At 35.0% G+C, this 18,461-nt stretch overlaps 3 protein-coding genes across 3 annotated transcripts; 1 reads left to right on the top strand and 2 right to left on the bottom strand.

The window, feature by feature from the left end:
- The first annotated feature begins 5,405 nt into the window (after positions 1-5,405).
- On the top strand, positions 5,406-7,251 carry LOC110930792. Its single transcript, XM_022174178.2, has 2 exons — positions 5,406-6,046; positions 6,735-7,251. The coding sequence occupies exons 1-2, from the start codon at positions 5,446-5,448 to the stop codon at positions 7,118-7,120; spliced, it is 987 nt and encodes a 328-aa protein (XP_022029870.1). The 5' UTR covers positions 5,406-5,445; the 3' UTR covers positions 7,121-7,251.
- A 3,332-nt stretch (positions 7,252-10,583) lies between these two features.
- On the bottom strand, positions 10,584-12,687 carry LOC118479366 (calcium-dependent protein kinase 17-like). The gene is made up of 7 exons (XM_035988272.1): positions 12,639-12,687; positions 12,062-12,214; positions 11,816-11,931; positions 11,225-11,392; positions 10,975-11,102; positions 10,787-10,886; positions 10,584-10,691 (listed from the first exon to the last, which is right to left on the bottom strand). Exons 1-7 carry the CDS (start codon positions 12,685-12,687, stop codon positions 10,584-10,586), a joined length of 822 nt encoding a protein of 273 aa, XP_035844165.1.
- LOC110930794 (calcium-dependent protein kinase 17-like) lies at positions 11,785-14,127 on the bottom strand. Its single transcript, XM_035987761.1, has one exon. It carries the CDS (start codon positions 13,782-13,784, stop codon positions 13,080-13,082), a length of 705 nt encoding a protein of 234 aa, XP_035843654.1. The 5' UTR covers positions 13,785-14,127; the 3' UTR covers positions 11,785-13,079.
- Positions 14,128-18,461: the final 4,334 nt, after the last annotated feature.

The raw sequence follows: 18,461 nt of genomic DNA, 5'->3' as shown, positions 1-18,461 counted from the left end.
AAACTTGAAAATTTGAGCTCGTATACGGCGTGGTCTTCGGGTTTGTGGACTTGAAAACACCAAGTTTTGTTCAGAATGACTCGTGCTCAATTTATTGTGCCAGAAGTTATGATGCATAGCCTTTAGATGTTTGATTGTTTGTGTTACTATTTAATGCATTTTGACCAAATTGAAATCAAAATTGTGGCGGTGACGGTGGAGGGTGGAGGAGGGTGATGGTGGGTGGAGGTTGAAGATGAAGTGTGGTGGGGGTAGGTTTATAAATAAAAATGAAGAAGATGCTCGGATAGTCCCTATGGTTTGGCCTTTTAAGGAAAGGGTATTTTTGTCATTTTACACCCTCTTAACAGAATAAACAAACTGAAGTTAGACCCAGGGACTATCCGGGAACAAAAAATGAAAAGTTGGGGACTATTCAGGTAATTTTAGAAAGTTAGGGACTATAGGTGAAAAAAGACGAAACCACAGGGACTATCCGGGCATTTTTCTCAAAAATTTATATATAGTAGTGTCTTTAGCATGGTATTGATTATATTACATTACAAAACCATATAAAAATGAAACGGTTAGTATGATACTCAACTTAAGTGATATAGGAAGTAAAATGTTGTCCAAATCCTTTATGCATCTGTGTAATTATCTATGAATACCTACCATAAAATTAAACACAATGATATCCATTTTCAATATGAAAATTACATTGCAATTATCATATATAGAAGCATCAATAAGCAAACCTTGATCTCGATTCCACTCACATACACGATATGATCAAGTTCTTATACTATCTATGATTTTATGGTCAAAATTTGGATCTAATTAAGCAGGGCCGATTTTTTTAAGAGTGCCGGAGATGCGACCAAGTAAGGCATTTTCTTTTTTCTTTTTTCTTTTTGTGAGGAGGGGGGGGGGGGGCAAAAACAAACTTTAAAACACAAACAATTAACACCAATTATCGGCATTTATCACCATTAAAACGTCCACATTATCGTCTCCAGCAACAATCAACTCAATGATCGTATAAATGGATCAAAAGCCGTAAAACAAACCTCGATTAAATATGTTACGTATGCGCAAACAAAGGGTAACATAACCAATAGAATAAAAAATTGACATTGACGAACATACTGATTTATTTGAATTAATAAATAATAATATGTATCGAATCAAAAAATATAATCTGGAACTAATCAATCGGAAAATTATAAACAAACAATTTATGGGTGTTATAATAAATGTTAAACAAACAATTTATGGGTTATACTAATTTGTTGTATATTATACTAATAATTTCTGGGTTATGAAGGTTTACCTTTCATGGCGATTCGTAATATGAAGGCTTACCTTTGAACGGAATCAACTGAACCGAATTACGATTTCATGCAAAAGTTAATATGTAAAAGAAAAACGGATTTGACAAAAAAAAAAGTGAATCAAAATTGAGGGCTTTGGGGTTTAGAGATTTGAAAGAAAGTGGCAATTTGAATTCTGTAATATCAAGCGGCAGTGATGTCTAAAAGAAAAGGGAATTAGATTAAACAAAAAATTAAAATAAAGGGTAACTAAGAGTCGTACCCGCGTCGTTCGTGTTGAAAATACGGGACAACCACCGCAACAGTTCGTATTTTGTGTTATATGTACTTTCCGATTTTCATATAATGTTGCGTTTGTAAAGAATTGTTGCCAAAGAGATGCGTCGTTTTAAAAAATATAATGTGAGTTTGTACACTAATTTAACTAAACGTCAAACAGTGCGTCGGTTTGCAAAACACTCTTTGTGTAGATTTAAATTACCACGTATTATATATATAATTGTGAAAGGGTGTGTCTTAATGCATGAAAGGGTGAAACTTTTTGAAGGGGTGTGTGTTGCTAATTGTTGTGTTATTAAAGGATGTGACTTTTAAACAAATAAGACATAACTCAAGTTATTAATTGTATAAGCGTATAATATAATATAATATAATTTTTAAAAGGTGCGTCGGTTAATGTATTGTACATATAATATAATAATAATTAACCAAAGTGGTATGTATGTAAGTTTTAAAAAGTAGCGACTTTTCATTCTAGAGAGGCAACCATTGTACATATATTAATTAAGCAAAGAGGTGTGTATGTGTAGTGTTTTAAAAGTCATGACTTTTCATTCTAGAGAGGCAACCAAGTTACTTTTTGTAGGGTTATATAATTTTTACCCTCGGTCAGTATAAGTTTTATTAAAAAAGAATTTATATTTAAAAATAAAAGTATTTATTTGGTATCGTAAAATGATACAATAATAAACTAAACCGATTATAACGGTTTGACTTTCTAAACAACATGCAACATTCTCAAATAATGTTGTCGTGGTGGATGTTGTTGGTGTGGTGGTAGTTAAGGGCAGCAGAAGGGTAGAAAAAGAAGACAAAGTGCGTTGTTGTAATTGTGGTGGTGGTAGGGCGGCGACAGTGGTCAGTCGCCCCTCCAGTGGTGTTTTTGATGGTTTGTCTCCGAGCTCTAATACCAAGTTAGATTTGTAAATATTGTTTGTATTGGATAGTATATTTAGGGTTTCGAATGATGTGTGGTTATATAGACAACGTGTTACACATCTGACCCTAAACTAGGGATGAGCATTTGGTACTGGATACCGGTATCCACTTTCCCCGTTTTTTTGTACCGGTATTTACGGGCAAAACAACGATAAACACCACTACCGGTATATTCGGTATCGATACCGGTACCCACTTTTTTCCGTTTTTCGGTACCGGTACTTTCGATACCAAACACAGGGGCGGCCCTGAGGGTAGGCAAGGAGGACAACCAGCCAGGGCCCGTAATTTCGAAGGGCACATTTTAAAAAAAAATGATTTTTATATGTTATAATTTTTTTAAAAGTATACCCATAGAAATTATTGTGGGTAGTGAAGAAAATTAACTGAGATGAAGAGAGAAAAATGAAGCTGAAATGACCGGATGTTTTGGTCGATGCTAGCTCCGGCGAGGAAAGGAGGGCTCTGCAAATGATAACATGACAAGGAAAACCTAATTTATTTAAGTTGAACTGGGCCTTTTTTAAGTCTAAATTCAAATCCCATATACAACTTAACCATAGTTACTCTTATTTGAAGTTTTTTACCTTTTCAATGGTCAAAGTAAATTAACACAAACCAAACAACCGTTTATTTACATTTCTTTATTTAGCTTAATGTAAAAAGTATTTTAAATATATTTTATTTTATTTTTCTATCCTTCTATTTAGTTTACCGTGTATTATTTTCTACATTAAGATTTTGGTTCTTATTTATATACGGAAGTGAGGAACATATTGTCTGAATAGAAAAGAGGAACGTTATTTTTTACTACACTACATTATTTGGTGTTAAGTGTTAATTATTTAGGTGTTTGACATTGGTTGTCGATTATTTAGGCGTTAACTTAATTTGTTAGAAACTATGTCCATTATTTAGGCGTTAATGGCTTCCAAACAATCATCTGGATGGCAAAAACGTTAAAGGCTAAGGACACATATTTTCGAGCTCGAACAAGACACACGAATTCTTAGGGCCGGCCCTGACCAAACGGATACCATGCTCATCCGTACCCTAAACTATTGGTGATGTAACTAATGGTCTAATAGATACAATATGAACTGCAAGCAAATTTTATGTTCGGATTTAATACAAGCTACAAGAATAGAGAAAAACACAAGGCAAAATTATTCTATGAACTTAAAACTTGAAATCTTGGTTACATCATATCTTACATACAGGATAAATAGGACTTGACGAACTTAACTAACTACCAAATTTACAAAAGACACCCTCAAACACTTTTTAGAATCTATAACACCTTGGCACTCTTAGTATTTACACTTTGACCTCTAGCATATATTATTACACAATTTCTTCCAACGAATTAACTAAGTAACGTAACAATAAAAGCACCAAATAGTTGGGGGTCGGTTGGCTAATAATGTTTAATAAGACGTAATAAATAAACCATTGGCATAGGGATGTGGTGCCGCCATCGTTCAATGATATTTTAACAAAAGTTTTTTTAATGTCAAAGTCTACTACAACACATAAGTCCTATACTCCTATCAGGTGCTTCTTAAATATTTTTAGTTTTTTTTTTGAAAAGTGAACTTCATTAACAAACTCAGCTACCTCAAACCGAGGCAGCCACCAAAAACAATTACAAATTTACAAATTTACACCAATCTTCCCACGAAGTTGAACTACCTTTATTCCTATTCTTATACCATAAAAAACCCGTTTTTTTGACTTCACCAGTGATCCAAATGTTTAAAAATTTGTCACTATTAAGAATAACATACTTAGTTAGCTTGTGATTGAAATGTACTTTTTTAACGACAAATTTCTTTAATTCTGTGGGAATTGAACCCAAGAGTTCTCTTTTCAAAGTATTTAAAGGTTTTGCCTTTACCAATGCCCCTAACTCGCACAATTATATTTTTTTACATATATAATTTTAGTGTAAAGATCAAATACAAATGAGTTTTAACATACAAAATACCCTTAACGTAAGAAATGAAGGAGGAAATTATTTTTTTCCATACTACTTAAGAATAACGTTTAATTGCAAAATATAAAAAAAAATCGCGATTTTATAGTAGTAGATTCTTTTTTTTTAAATTCTGGGACTAAAATACATTGCTTAATAAATAGGGAAAAATTTCAAAAAAAAAAAAAATCATCCTTCACTTTTTACGTTAAGAATATTTTGTATATTAGGACCTATTTGTACAATAACTTAACCCTAAGGCTGAAGGGTGTGGGATAAAGCTCCTAGAGCCTTTATCACGCCACATCAGCGTCACGTCAGACAGGGGGCTTTAAGGTCTCTCCCCTTAACTTGTAGGATGTTGGATAACGCCCTCTATTAAACAAAATTAAAAAAAAAAAATTATTGGATGAAATGATGTGGCCCCACCTGCACATAACCTTCTTCCTTGTTACCATGCTCGCGACACATCTATGGCGCGGTTTAACAAGGTGAGTATGGGCGGTGGCGCCCCTATGACGCTATCGATGGTGAGGTGACAGAGGTGGCGCCCTCCACACCCTCCGGCCTAATCGTTAACTTACTAAACCATTTTTATTCCTTTTACTTTGACGGTTTTGTATACAAACCTTGCCAAAAAGAAAAGGTACAGGACAAAGTGATAAACGTAAGTTGCCAAAAAGAAAAGGTACAGGATAAAAAGGATTGACAGAAAAGCCATTTTTATTTTCGATGCAAACGTGACAGAATTACTTGGATCATACATGTCAAAATATACCACTTTTGTATATATATATAATAAAACTATGAACCACATTTCCAAAACTACAAGCAAAGTGACACCAATACGTGCTAATAGGCACATCCATACCTTAAGGCAACCATTTACCCCCCAACTATTAAAACCCCTTTTACAATACAACGTACCCTTCATCAAATATGGATTTTCATTTCCATATGGCTACAACCACAAGTTCAACCGGTTGCAGCCCTCAAAACATGCAATTCTACACCGCACCATCAAGCCCGATCGGTCTAGACACTGGTTCGGATTACAATGACCATGAGTTCGAGTTTGAGGTCACTACCCGGATGTTTACAAACTGTTGCGAGTTTCAACAAACGTATCCTTCTTTTTGGTGGACAAAAAGAAACGATAGTGGGCAGGAAAACTATCGGCTACCAGCTCGAGCCGCATCATTTTGTAGTGGACAAGTTTTACCTTTGAAACCCCCTCCGCGACTCCAAACATCCGTCTCTTCATCGCCAAGGTCGCCGAACTCGTTACTAAGGGTCCGGTTTTCTAGATCGCGTGCTTGGAATGATGACTTTGACCCTTTCCAGTTTGCTTTGGAGAAAGTTAGCGATGAAACGAGGGCTAGGATGAGTTTCCATAGACGGTCTCAATCGTACTCAGGATATAGAACTAGTAGTGTCGCACACTGGCTCGATGGTGCGGCGGACCGGGAAAAAGGCCACAAGAAACAAGAGTTTAATCCCAATAACAATAACAACATAATATCCAAAATTTTCGATCCGGGTACGCATTGTTAAAAATTTTTGTATCTTTTTTATTTTTATACGTTACAACTTTTTATAATTATGATTATATACGAAACTTTTAAACCCATATGTTAATTACAAAAATCCAAAGTCTTCAAAGGGTGACGCACCGATAAGCTCTTGAGTCCCTCTGAGGTCTGATGTCCTGGTTTTCTGTCTTTAACCCCCTTAACGTCATCTGCTCAGCTCAAGCTACTTTTTATTTCCTGTGATGGGTACCCACGCTTAAAAAATCTACAAACTTGAATGCAAGGTTGTAAAAAGCGCTAGTCAGCCAGTGAGCTAGCGATTAATTGGATTGGATTGGGATTTTTATATGTAATTTTCAGTTTTATAGGTAAATAGTTTTAAGTAGAAAAGTTTTAACGGTTCCTAAGCTCAGTTTTTAAGTATACAAGAATAATTGCTGGAATTCACATGGTTTGGTTGGAAACTGGCCTGAATTTACAGGGTTTTGACCGGGATCTGGCCGGAATCGCCGATTTTTAGCTGTCCGACTACTCGACTAGGCCCGACTAGAGCTAACAACTGATTAATGGACCGAATAACGAAAAATTACTTAGTTACTAACCGACTAGCAATTAATCACCGACTAGTCGTGAATTTTACAACATTGCTTGAACGGGTAGGTAATATTTAGTTATGCACCGAATTTTCTTTTTCAGGGTATGGACATGTTAGTTTGCGTATGAACCCCAATGAACATTTAAAACCACGTGGGCCAACACTCGCGATGATGATGATGGAGCATAAAGAGACGGTATACTCAAGACGGGTCGTTCCTAAGGAACATGTTGACAAACCGAGGGCAAAGTCAAGTCGAATGGCTCGAAGCACAACCAAAGGTATGTGGCTAGGAAGAAGGGTGAATGATGAAGACCATGAGCACATGAAGGGTGGAAGTGAGTCAAAATGTAGTACGGAATCAAAGATGCATAGAGTGATGTCATTTTTGCTCAAGTTGAAAAAGGGTAGCAATGAAAGTAATAAAAACTGGAAACTACGTCGTTGCTTAGGGTATTCTCCTAGGAGCCCACCATTTATGAAGTAAATAAAGAGGCCCATAATCTTAAGGCCTCTATTGCATGTGACCCATTTAATATACAGGCCTCTTTTACTTGCAGTTGAGGCTTGGATATTAGTTGTACACAGTTATAATTAAATATACAACTAATTTGTTTATATCGCGCGTTGCGGCGAAACCGAGCAAATGATAATGTAAAACAAACGTGTTTTGAAAATAAAGCATGTTGTTTAGAAAGTCAAACCATTAGAACGATTTAGTTTATTATCGTACCGTTTTATGATACCAAATAAATATACTTTATTTTGAGTATAACCTCGTTTTAACAAAACTTATAATGAAATGTCAGGTAAAGAAATCAACCACAACTACGTACTTAAGCTTTAGAAAAAAGATATAAATGTAAATTATTAAAAAGGTATCAAATTAATCGATAAATTAATATATGTTAAAAAAAGAAAAAAAACAATTATTAAAAAAGGTAAAGGAAATAGATGTTAAAAAAAGAAAAATATGTTATTAAAAGTAAATATAATAATAAACTATTATAATATATTAAATAATAAAATAATATTAAACTATATATTATTATAAAAATAAAATTACTATTCATCGTCCCTCGAAATCAATATATACTAGTGAGATTCCCTTCGCGCTTCGCGACGGGAGTTCAGTCAGTATCTGTTTGTTTCGTTACAGTACTTGTACTTGCAATAGCCTATAGTGATCAAAAGAGAAAACCTTACATCGATCGAAAACAAAAAAACGAATATCGATACCGGGACCTATGTTGTTTAGTTAATATCGATTTGATTGGTTTGCGTTCTATGTTTATTTATTTTTTCAACATTGCGATATAAGTTTTTTTGATAACGAATATTGTGCCGCAATCATACCAAACCGAACTGGAACCGACTGAACAACATTTGTATCGGTACCAACATTTATTTATTTTCATTTTCTTTCTTATTAATTGACACTGTATCGCTACAATATTGTACCCAACCGAAGAACATCATTTTCTGTTTAGGAGTTTATTTATATATTTTTTCTTTCGATAAACTGACATTGTATTGCTACCCTACCATACCGAACATCAATAACAAGACCAGTACCGTGACACTCTAAACCGATCGGTGTCGTACGAACAACATCGATGCTAGTACCAATGCTTGTTTTTATCTTTTTCGGCAATGTAAAACATGTGTTGATTTCTATACCAAGTGCATGTATCGTTTTGGTACAACAACGAACCAAACCGATTCCGAGTACCCAACCTAAGAACATCATTTTCGGTTTAGGAGTTCATTTATATATTTTTTCTTTCGATAAACTGACATCGTATCGCTACCCTACCATACCGAACATCAATAATGCTACCAGTACCGTGACACTCTAAACCGATCGGTGTCGTACGAACAACATCGATGCTAGTACCGATGTTTGTTTTTATCTTTTTCGGCAATGTAAAACATGTGTTGATTTCTATACCAAGTGCATGTATCGTTTTGGTACAGTAACGAATCGAACCGATTCCGATCTAATGAACACGGTAATATACATCGCAACGCGTGGACAAATAACTTGAAATGGTAAAAAATAAATAAACATAGACACGGATTTATTTATCTATTTATTTATTTTGTAAAAACTTAACAAAAAAAGCAAATTAAATAGTCAATAAAAATATTTAAAAATTGTGATCTACTGTTCATCACAAGTTTTAATTGATATGTATAATAATAATAATATTTTAATGTTATAAGTTTTAAGTATATAATAGTTATGATTCGGTTTTTAGATTATAATCCAAATGTTATCGTAATCATTTGAGATTTGAGAATATTACCTTTTTTTCTTGTTACATGTGGATGTTTTTAAAATAGGGTAAAGTAGTAAGAGTGAGTTTGATTTACAAAATTTAATAAAAAAATTAGATTCTATTTAATGTGTTTGCATGGTAAATGAATAGAATCTATTCTCTCATTTTTTTTCCATGTAAAGGCTACCCTCATTCCAAAATATTAATAAACTCTATCATAGTAAATGAAATTTTCAATCACTCACCGTCGTCATTTCTGCCACCCCAACCACTGTCTTATCCACCTTGCCCCCAAAGCCCCTATCCGGGCCACCTAGCCATTGTCAGCACCGCGATCATCGACTACCACCCTGTGACCTACGATGCTGTTGGTACAACTGGCGGAAAGTGAGACTCGATAGGTTGGGGTGTCGATGGTGGAGGTAGGTGGTTGTGGCGACGATGCCTAAACCCGAAGGGTGTGGGGAGTTGGGCATGTTAAATCACTTCAAACTGCATTATCAACTGGAATTCTAGAGTTTCTATAAATAGAAGTTCTTTACTACCTCCGTCCCACTAAAAGTGTCCTATTTTGAATTTTCAAAGTCTTTATTTATAAACTTTGACCTTAAATAATTTTGTTTGTTTTAGATAATACTTGATGAAAGTTATATGATTTGAGTGTGTTTTACAAGTGTTTTTATCGGGTTAATTTTCATCAAGTTTTATATAATACAAAAAATATATAATTAAAGTCAAAATTTATAAATAAAGACTTTGAAAATTCAAAATAGGACACTTTTATATTTGTGCCAATTATTTTTCCTACCATGGAGTGTCAGGGTGACATTTTTTACTCGTTTACTTGTAAGCGAGTCAATTTAGGTTGTGTTTTAGCTCAAACCGATTAAATGAGCAAAACCAAAATTTAATTAAAAGTATAACTGATCAAATATGTACAAATATACAGCCTCCTATCTCAATTAATTCAAATATATTAATTATTAGAGTTTTGGTTTTGAAACTAACATTAGTTGGAGAATGAGATGCATTATTCCTATTTAGAGCTTGCAGAGTAACAATTAAGTGCAAACTAAACAACCAACTATTTACTTTAACTAACCAATTTTGAATAGCATAGATAACTGTTAACATGTGATATATATTTAACTTATAACTTATTCTAACACAGAATTCACCTTTCAACCCAGTATCCAACCAGCCAAGGGCGCGGGTGGTTAGATACATTATAAATAAAATACCTAAAAAATTTTTTTTCTCTTAGATTACAGAATCCACCAGACTTTGAATACAATATTACATATTTTTTTACAAACATGCCAGTGGTTCATTGCATGATGCGTGTTTAGAAACAGATGCATTCTGTTTCTAAACACGCATGTAAACACCCTAAATTTCACTTTTTCGCCTAATATTACAAATATTCACATGACAAATTTATCCGTAGAATCTGTTGACCCAAACGCGTATTCAAACTAGTTGTTAATTTTCCGGCTATTAAATCACAATTCATCAGTTATCTTCACTTCAGCAGAAGTGACATGAAGTTTGCAACGAATTCCCCATGGTGTTATTCATGACCAACCTTCTCATCTTCATGTCATTGGAATATGCTCAAGTGATATGTACTTGCATAGTTGCATGCCTATATATAATCAATGAATTGAACTATATATTTGGAACATAAGAATCTCTTCTTCTCTTTGGATGTATACTTGTTTCTCTGTTCCCTTTTCTCATCATTGCCACAAATTCGTCGTAGTTTATCCGACCATCCTGCAAATATTATATATAGTCATTTACTTGCCACATGATCATTTGATCATCATACTCGGGTTTTCTTTTATGTCATTTTCTATTTTATTACTTACATGATCCGTGTCTATCTCGGATACTATCTCTTTTATATCCCTTCCATCATTCATACCATATTCGCGTATAGCTTGCTCCATTTCTTCTATAGTTATGTACCTAGCATCATAGGATATATACCACAAAATATATTAAAAAAAAAAAACATTATCTATTGTTTGACATCATTTTTAAAAGATGTACTTACCCACTATTGTCTTTATCAAAGTACTGGAATGCAGTGTAGAGATGTTCTTCTCTATCCATTCTATTCATATGCATTGTTGCGGTTATGAACTCTTCGTAGTCTATGGTTCCATTCCCGTCTGCATCCGCCTGTTTTATGTTCAATTTAACATTCCAAACGATCAAACCATGTGGTTTTTAAGCGAGTTTGCAAATGTTCACATTACTAAAAACTCAAATAATCAATTGAATATGATTGGATATGTTCTTACAGCTTCCATCAATTGTTTAACTTCTTTCTCGGTTAGTTTTGTCCCTTGCTTGGAAAGCCCTTCTTTTAGCTCCTCAACCGTTATCGTTCCACTATTATCAGTATCAATTCCTTTGAACATTTCCTTCAATCCCATAATTTCTTCCTCCGAGAGGCATCCTGCGATAACCTACATTCGGAAAAGATTACAAAACATAGAGATTTTTAGCTTTCCATCAACTTTTAATGAATTATGATGGTGTGATCAAGAGATATAATTAAGTTAGGGTTTGTTGTAATTATCACTACCATAATTAGGAGATATGATCAGTGGTGGATCCAGAATTTTTTTTCAGGGTTCCTTTTCGTATATTTTCACTATTTTCTTCGAAATCATTCAAAGTTTCCACTAACTTTTCCATTTTTTTCCAAACCGAGGGGGTTCCTGGGAACTCAGGAACCCCCTGGATCCGCCACTGTATATGATAGTCTATCGATTAGTTTTCCTTTAAAGTTATCCAATTTGTATATTTGTATCTCTATCTATAGTTGATTAATAATGCATAATATCTCGTGTTTCAGTATCAAAGCTAGTTGGAGATGTAGTAAGTACCCGGAGAGCAACTTTTTTGAACTTGTTCATCGCTCTAAATTGTTTTAGCCTTCCCATAACAGCATTGTCAAGTGGTGTATCGGGTGCTTCGCCGTCTTCTTTTATCCACGGGTGAGCTAGAGAAAAAAAAATAGAAACGATATTTAATCGCTCATACTGAATTTTATATGCATTATAACGTGAAATATTTCGTTTGATTCATATCGATTATGAACACCGATAGATTCATGTTTATTTACTACTTACAAAGCACTTGTTGTGCGGTTATCCGTAGCTTAGGATCTGAATTTAACATCTTCCTAACTAGATCTTTAGCTTGAGAAGATATCGTAGGCCATGGATCGCTTGTAAAATCGACATACCCACGTAAGATTGCATTAAATATCCCGTGCTCGGATTCTGTAATAACATAAAATTTAGTTAATATATAGCTTTTGAAGGTTTTATCAAGGGAAATTCATTAAAATGGCCATCTTTACAATTGGCATAACATAACAAAATATAATATTCTTGGTTTTTTTTTTTTTAATTTTACAAAAATATCATTTGATTTTTGTTTGATTAAGAAATTGTTTCAGCAAACCAGAAACTTTCACGTGGCAAGTGTACTGCTCTAGATTCTCTTGGAGACGGCAATTCGATTTGAGATTGCAACTTGGTGGTTGGTAGTGTGGATCTCTAGCGCCATGCACGGATCTGTTGCACCAATTTCAGAAAGGTGGTGATGTATATGGCGCATGAGAATTGATCTGTTGCGCCAATGGACACGTGTTAAGCACTGTTTGCTTGAAAAAATTTAAACTTCAAGTCTATTTTCGCAAACTTATAGGTGAAGACGGCAATTTTGGTGACTTTTTCGTTAATGAATGCATGATTATTCGCGGTGGCGGACCCAGGAATTATTTGATATGGGTGCAGATGACGCGTTCAACCATAATTTCAAAGGTACAGTCAGCTTTTTTGCCTAAAAAAATACACTAAATATTTTTTTTTTCAAGAGGTGCGTCTGCTTACCCACCAAGGCACTTGGGTCCGCCCCTCGTTATTCGTTTTTGACATAGGGAATCTCTACCTTACCAGCCCAAAAAGGAGGAACTCCAGAAAGAAGAATATATAACATGACACCAATGCTCCAAATATCAACTTCTGGACCATAATTTCTTTTCAAAACTTCTGGTGCAATATAATATGCACTTCCAACAATATCACTAAATACCTCACCTGCATTGAAATCATTATATCTTCTTCAGATCCTACATTTGACTTACAACATTATGAAATTCATATATGTATATGTATATGCATAACCTTGTTTGTAAAAAACTGAGAGACCGAAATCCGTAGCCTTTAGAGGAGCATCTTCATCACCATTCAAAAGAAGAAAGTTTTCAGGCTTTAGATCTCTATGAATAACCCCCATTGAATGACAAGTATGCACAATTTGAACAATTGTTCTAAGCAATGATGCAGCACCCCTTTCGGTATAATAACCTTTCGCAATAATCCGATCAAACAACTCACCACCGGCGCATAACTCCATTACTAAATGAACCGAATGCTTGTCTTCATACGCACCCTTAAGGTCCACGATATTCTTCTGACCGCTTAAATGATGCATGATTTGAACTTCTCTTCTAACATCATCCATATCTTCCTTGGTTGAAAGTTTACGTTTGCCTATTGTTTTGCATGCAAATTGCTCGCCTGTTTGTTTGCATGTGCATGAATGGGTGACACCAAACTGGCCTCGTCCGAGCTCTTTACCGATTGTGTAAGATGTGCGGACATCCTCCATTGGACGTCCTAAGACCGTGCCAATAGGGGACGGCTTGCCAGCGTTTGCGGTGGGTGATGGGGATGCCGTTTGAGGGGTGGTTTGCGAGTTTTGGGATGTTTGTCCATTGTTGTCACCCGAATTTGTGGGCCCGTCTTGTGTTGGTGGTTCTTTTTGGGAACAACAGTTCCCCATTGAAGAAAAGAAGATTGAGGGATAATAGGGTTTTGGTATATTGTAGAAACAAAATGTTTAGAGAGAGAGAGAGAGAAGAGAGAGAGAAAGAAAGAAAGAAAGAAAGAAAGAAAGAAAGAAAGAAAGAAAGAAAGAAAGAAAGAAAGAAAGAAAGAGAGTGAAAAACAGATTGAACAAAAGGATGGAAGTGAGTGATGGAGAGGGATTATAGGAAATCTTAGTTATGGTCATAGAAGGTTGATGTTTTTGCATGTCAATTTTTGTAATAAATAAGTTCCAAGTTGGATTTTGCATGAAGTTAGCAAAGGTTTTAAGTTTTGAAGAAATAAGTGGGTTGGGTCAAAGAGACAACACTATCTTTAGCGGCGACAATATTAGCAGCGACTTCTAATGCAGCAATAGCGGTAACACTATTAGCGACGACATGTCATCGCTATTACCTGTGCGACGATTTTTGCTAGCAATAGCAACGACAGGCATCGCCGCTAAAGCTGAACTTTCTTGTAGTGCAAAGATAAAACATATTTTCATAAAATGATTATATGGGTGTTTGGTGTTTATAAATGTTGTTTGTAAAGGAATCAAGAATACTAAAAGCAAGTCGGTATTCAAGGTGCTGGTTTATAAAAAGGCTAAAAGCTATAAGTAGAATTTAAAAGGTTACATGTCAATTTGGGGTGAACTTATTCTACAAAGGCATCTAATTGTAAGAAGTGTAAGAAGGATTTATAGAGTGACAAGTGTCCAAACCTAAACCCCCCCACCCCACCCCCCACCCCCACACGAGGGTTGCACTCGTTGCGGGACTTAACCCAACACCTTACGGCACGAGCTAAAAAAAAAAAAACTATACCTCACCAAAAAACCTAAACCCCCCCCACCCCCCCCCCCCCCAAAACCTAAAAAAACCTACCCCCCCCCCCCTCCCCCCTCAAAAACCTAAAAAAAACCTAACCCCCCCCCCAAAAAAAAAAAAACCTAAAAAAAAACTAAACACCCATCCCCACCCAAAAACCTAAACCCCCACCCCCTCGGCAAAAAAAAATATATATATATTTTTTTTATTTTTTTTTAGGGTGGGTGATGGGGGATAGGTTTTTTGTGGTGGTGGATATTTAAGGGTTTTTTTTTTTTGTAGTGGGGCTTTTTTGTGTAGTGGGTTTTTTTAGGTTATTGGACACTTGTCACTCTATAAATCATTCTTACACTTCTTACAATTAGGATCATTTGTATTTGATTCTAATCCGTCAATTTGGATCTAAATTAATGTGATATAAGTTCCATGTTTTTATAATGTTTTATAATAAATCATAACAAATGAACTATTAAGTCACTTTTTAGTGTTCCATGTGTCCTTTGAAAAGGTTGAAATGTTTACCCTAAATCATCATATGAATATCCAAAGTTTGTCAAAGTCGGACTCTTAAGTCGGTCAAACTTTTGTTGTATATAACAATTTATTTTCGAATTGAAAACAGAAAAATCATCTTCAAAAATCCATAAAAATGGTTAAAAGACTATTCTGAATTATTCTAGTTGGATTGCATTATTGGGGAGCATTAGTCTATTCTAACCTTAAATTAAATGATCTTAGCAGTTTTTTCAATATGAAAATTATATATTTCACTTATCCTAAGACTCAAATATGTGAATTGATATGTATTGCCAGAAATTGGTACATTATTGGGGAGTAATAGTGTATTCTAACCTTAAATTAGGTGATCTTAGCCGTTTTTTCAATATAATAATTATATATTTCACTTATCTAACTGTGTGTTATGGCTCAAGCTAGTTTCCGAATTCATTTTGTAATATTGTTTCACTTGACGCTGACTGGACATTGAACAAAGCCCCTGCTGAAGTCACTTGACCCTTTTGTGGCTCAGGTGAGCAAGGGCTTTAGCGTATCATCAATTTTTTTAAACTTTAAGTTTATTCTTTGTAAATTTGTAAACTAATATTAATAGAAAATGTATTAAAATAAAAAGACTACAACCAACAAATAATACTTGAACACCGATGGCAACCGCATGGTTGGCATTCACTGCTCCCGACACCACATCACTCAGTCTAAATATTAATATCTAGGTACGATATGTCCCTTCTAGAACACCAGCAATTGAATTACATAAACTTTAGGATAAGTAACGTTATAGTCTGATTGTGCTATGAGAGTTGAAGCTAAAGAATGGAACTGTAAGCTAGCATTTGTTGATTGATGTGGTGGGGTAGCAAGAGCATTAGGCCGGTGAAGTACAATCAGAATTATATGTGCTCGTTGTCAATGCACCTATGACGTTTATGTACTTGGCATAACCATATCATTGTAATTGAAAGGGTGGTTGAAACATGTTTGGAGATTTATGAATGAACGAAGGGAGGGTTGTTTATATGCATACTGAAACCTGTATATCCGCATGTTAAAAGATAAAAGTGTGAATCACATATTAGTTAGGTTGGGTGGTGTGGTATGGGCTTTATAATGTCACGATAGCGTCACATAAACAAGTGGCTTTATCGTTAACTTGTACGGAGTGGGATAACGCCCCTTTAAAACCCCTTTTAAACAATATAAAAAGAAAAAGGAAATCAAAAAGAGGAAAATCTGATTGGTGGGAATGAATGAGCCCCACATCCATAAGGGGGGACGCCTCCCCCCCCCTCCCTTGTCGGCATTTTATCATGCGTCGAAGAGCGTGGAACACCGCCGCTGGTGTTGTTGATCACGCGTGGCCAATAAAACACGTTGTTAAAATTTGAAAAATTGGAACGTTAAATTGAATGGACCGTTGTGTGCGATCCGTTTGGAAATTTAACCCAAAAAAAAACCCCTTAAACACTCTATATATATTTCACACATTCTTCATAAATTTATACAATTTCCTCCACACAAAAACATAAATATATATCACACATTCTACATATTTCACAAATGGAATTTTCTACAGATTCGTTTTCGATGGACACCGATACCGATAGCCAAACGTCTTCCGACAATGAGACGCTTGAATTTTTCAAGAAGGTGTATAACGAACTTGAAGCAACTTCGAGTTGCCCAAAGAAGAAAATGGTGGATTGCGATCGTATACATGCCATCGAAGTGTTAATGAAGGATTATTTTGTGAAGAATCCGGTTTACAATGCCGAAACGTTTAGAGATCGGTTTCGTTTACCAAAAGATTTATTTTTAAAGATTGTTGGTGTAAAATTGGTATAAACTTGACAACAAACAAGAACACAAAGATATAGTGACAAAAGGTGACCAAAACTTTTATTATTACCCAAACCAAAGGAAAAATCCCCCCAGTAACCCTAGATCTCACGAACAGTGAGACCTGTAACAATACAACAAAAGAGATGATCAACTGATGAATATCAGTTGATCTATACAACTAAACAATACAATGATTAGATCTCACAAGAGATCTATCAAACACAAACACAGCAGATCACGACTGATCTGAACAAAACCCTAATCGTCTGATGGATGAGAGAGAGAACAGCAGCTTCCAGAATGTACAAAATGAACTGTTGAAATCCTTTTATATTGAAAATATCTATATTTTCAATATAACCCTTCTAGTATCAAGATGCACCCATAAAGCCTCCGAATGTTACATTCCAACCCTTCAACTATTATAACTTGTACAATCAACATAACTGCACTTATGTAACAAGATTAGTAACAACTTTATAAATAATAAGAAATGTTGCAACATGAATTAGACATGTGCACTCTTTATTTTAACATGCCCCCATAATTCATGTGGCAAACATGTCATGAAGTCCCAGATTTTCACAAAGAACTTGATGTTGATTTGCATTCAAGCCCTTAGTGAAAATATCAGCTACCTGCACATCAGTACTGACTTTTTCAGGCTCAACAATACCTGCAGCAATCTTTTCTCGCAAAAAATGTAAATCTAACTCAAAATGCTTAGTCCTTTCATGAAACACAGGATTTTGAGAAATAGAGATTGCTGATTTACTATCACAGTACATTTTAACAGGCAACTTACAAGAAACTTTTAACTCACTCAAAACATTAACAATCCACATAACTTCGCAGGTGGCTGAGCACATTGCTCGGTACTCAGCCTCTGCTGTTGATCTTGAGACAACGTTTTGTTTCTTGCTTTTCCAAGAAACAAGAGATCCTCCCAAGAAAATACCATAACCAGTAACTGACCTCCTGGTTTTAAGACACTTAGCCCAATCAGAGTCCACAAAACCACTAATATCCATATCAGTAGTTTTTTTAAAATTAACTCCTTTTCCAGGAGATAATTTCAAATATCTCAACAGCCGTAAGGCAATATCAAGATGAACTTGAGTTGGACTATGCATATATTGACTCAGAAACTGAACAGTATAACTAATGTCAGGTCTGGTCAAAGACAAGTAGATCAATTTTCCTATAAGCCTTTGAAAACCATTAACATTTTGTAACACTTTTTCATCATTTTTACATTTATTAGTAACCAAGAAACTCTGTTCAATTGGAGTTGCAACAGGCTTGCAACCCAAATAACCAAATTCACTTAACAACTCAAGACAATACTTACGTTGAGACAAGCAAATATGACCATCACCATATAAAACTTCAATTCCCAAAAAATATCTAAGTAAACCAAGGTCCTTAATAAGAAAACTATCTCTTAACCTTTGTTTAACACT

The sequence above is a fragment of the Helianthus annuus genome, chromosome 3 (assembly GCF_002127325.2).
Source record: "Helianthus annuus cultivar XRQ/B chromosome 3, HanXRQr2.0-SUNRISE, whole genome shotgun sequence".
NCBI lineage: Eukaryota > Viridiplantae > Streptophyta > Magnoliopsida > Asterales > Asteraceae > Helianthus > Helianthus annuus.
The sequence above is the reverse complement of the archived record's forward strand: the minus strand, read 5'-3'. Positions and strand labels throughout refer to the sequence as shown.

What these genes read in the sequence shown, in the direction of transcription:
- LOC118479366 (XM_035988272.1), bottom strand. Translation starts at nt 12,687, where the DNA reads ATGCATTCATTAACGAAAAAGTCACCAAAATTGCCGTCTTCACCTATA. An exon ending in ATTGCCGTCTTCACCTATAA is followed by an intron (nt 12,215 to 12,638) that starts GTTTGCGAAAAT and finishes ATGTTATTACAG; the next exon opens with AATCCGAGCACGGGATATTT. An exon ending in TCAAAAAAGTTGCTCTCCGG is followed by an intron (nt 11,393 to 11,815) that starts GTACTTACTACA and finishes TTCCGAATGTAG; the next exon opens with GTTATCGCAGGATGCCTCTC.
- LOC110930794 (XM_035987761.1), bottom strand. Translation starts at nt 13,784, where the DNA reads ATGGGGAACTGTTGTTCCCAAAAAGAACCACCAACACAAGACGGGCCC.
- LOC110930792 (XM_022174178.2), top strand. Translation starts at nt 5,446, where the DNA reads ATGGATTTTCATTTCCATATGGCTACAACCACAAGTTCAACCGGTTGC. An exon ending in ATCCAAAATTTTCGATCCGG is followed by an intron (nt 6,047 to 6,734) that starts GTACGCATTGTT and finishes TTTCTTTTTCAG; the next exon opens with GGTATGGACATGTTAGTTTG.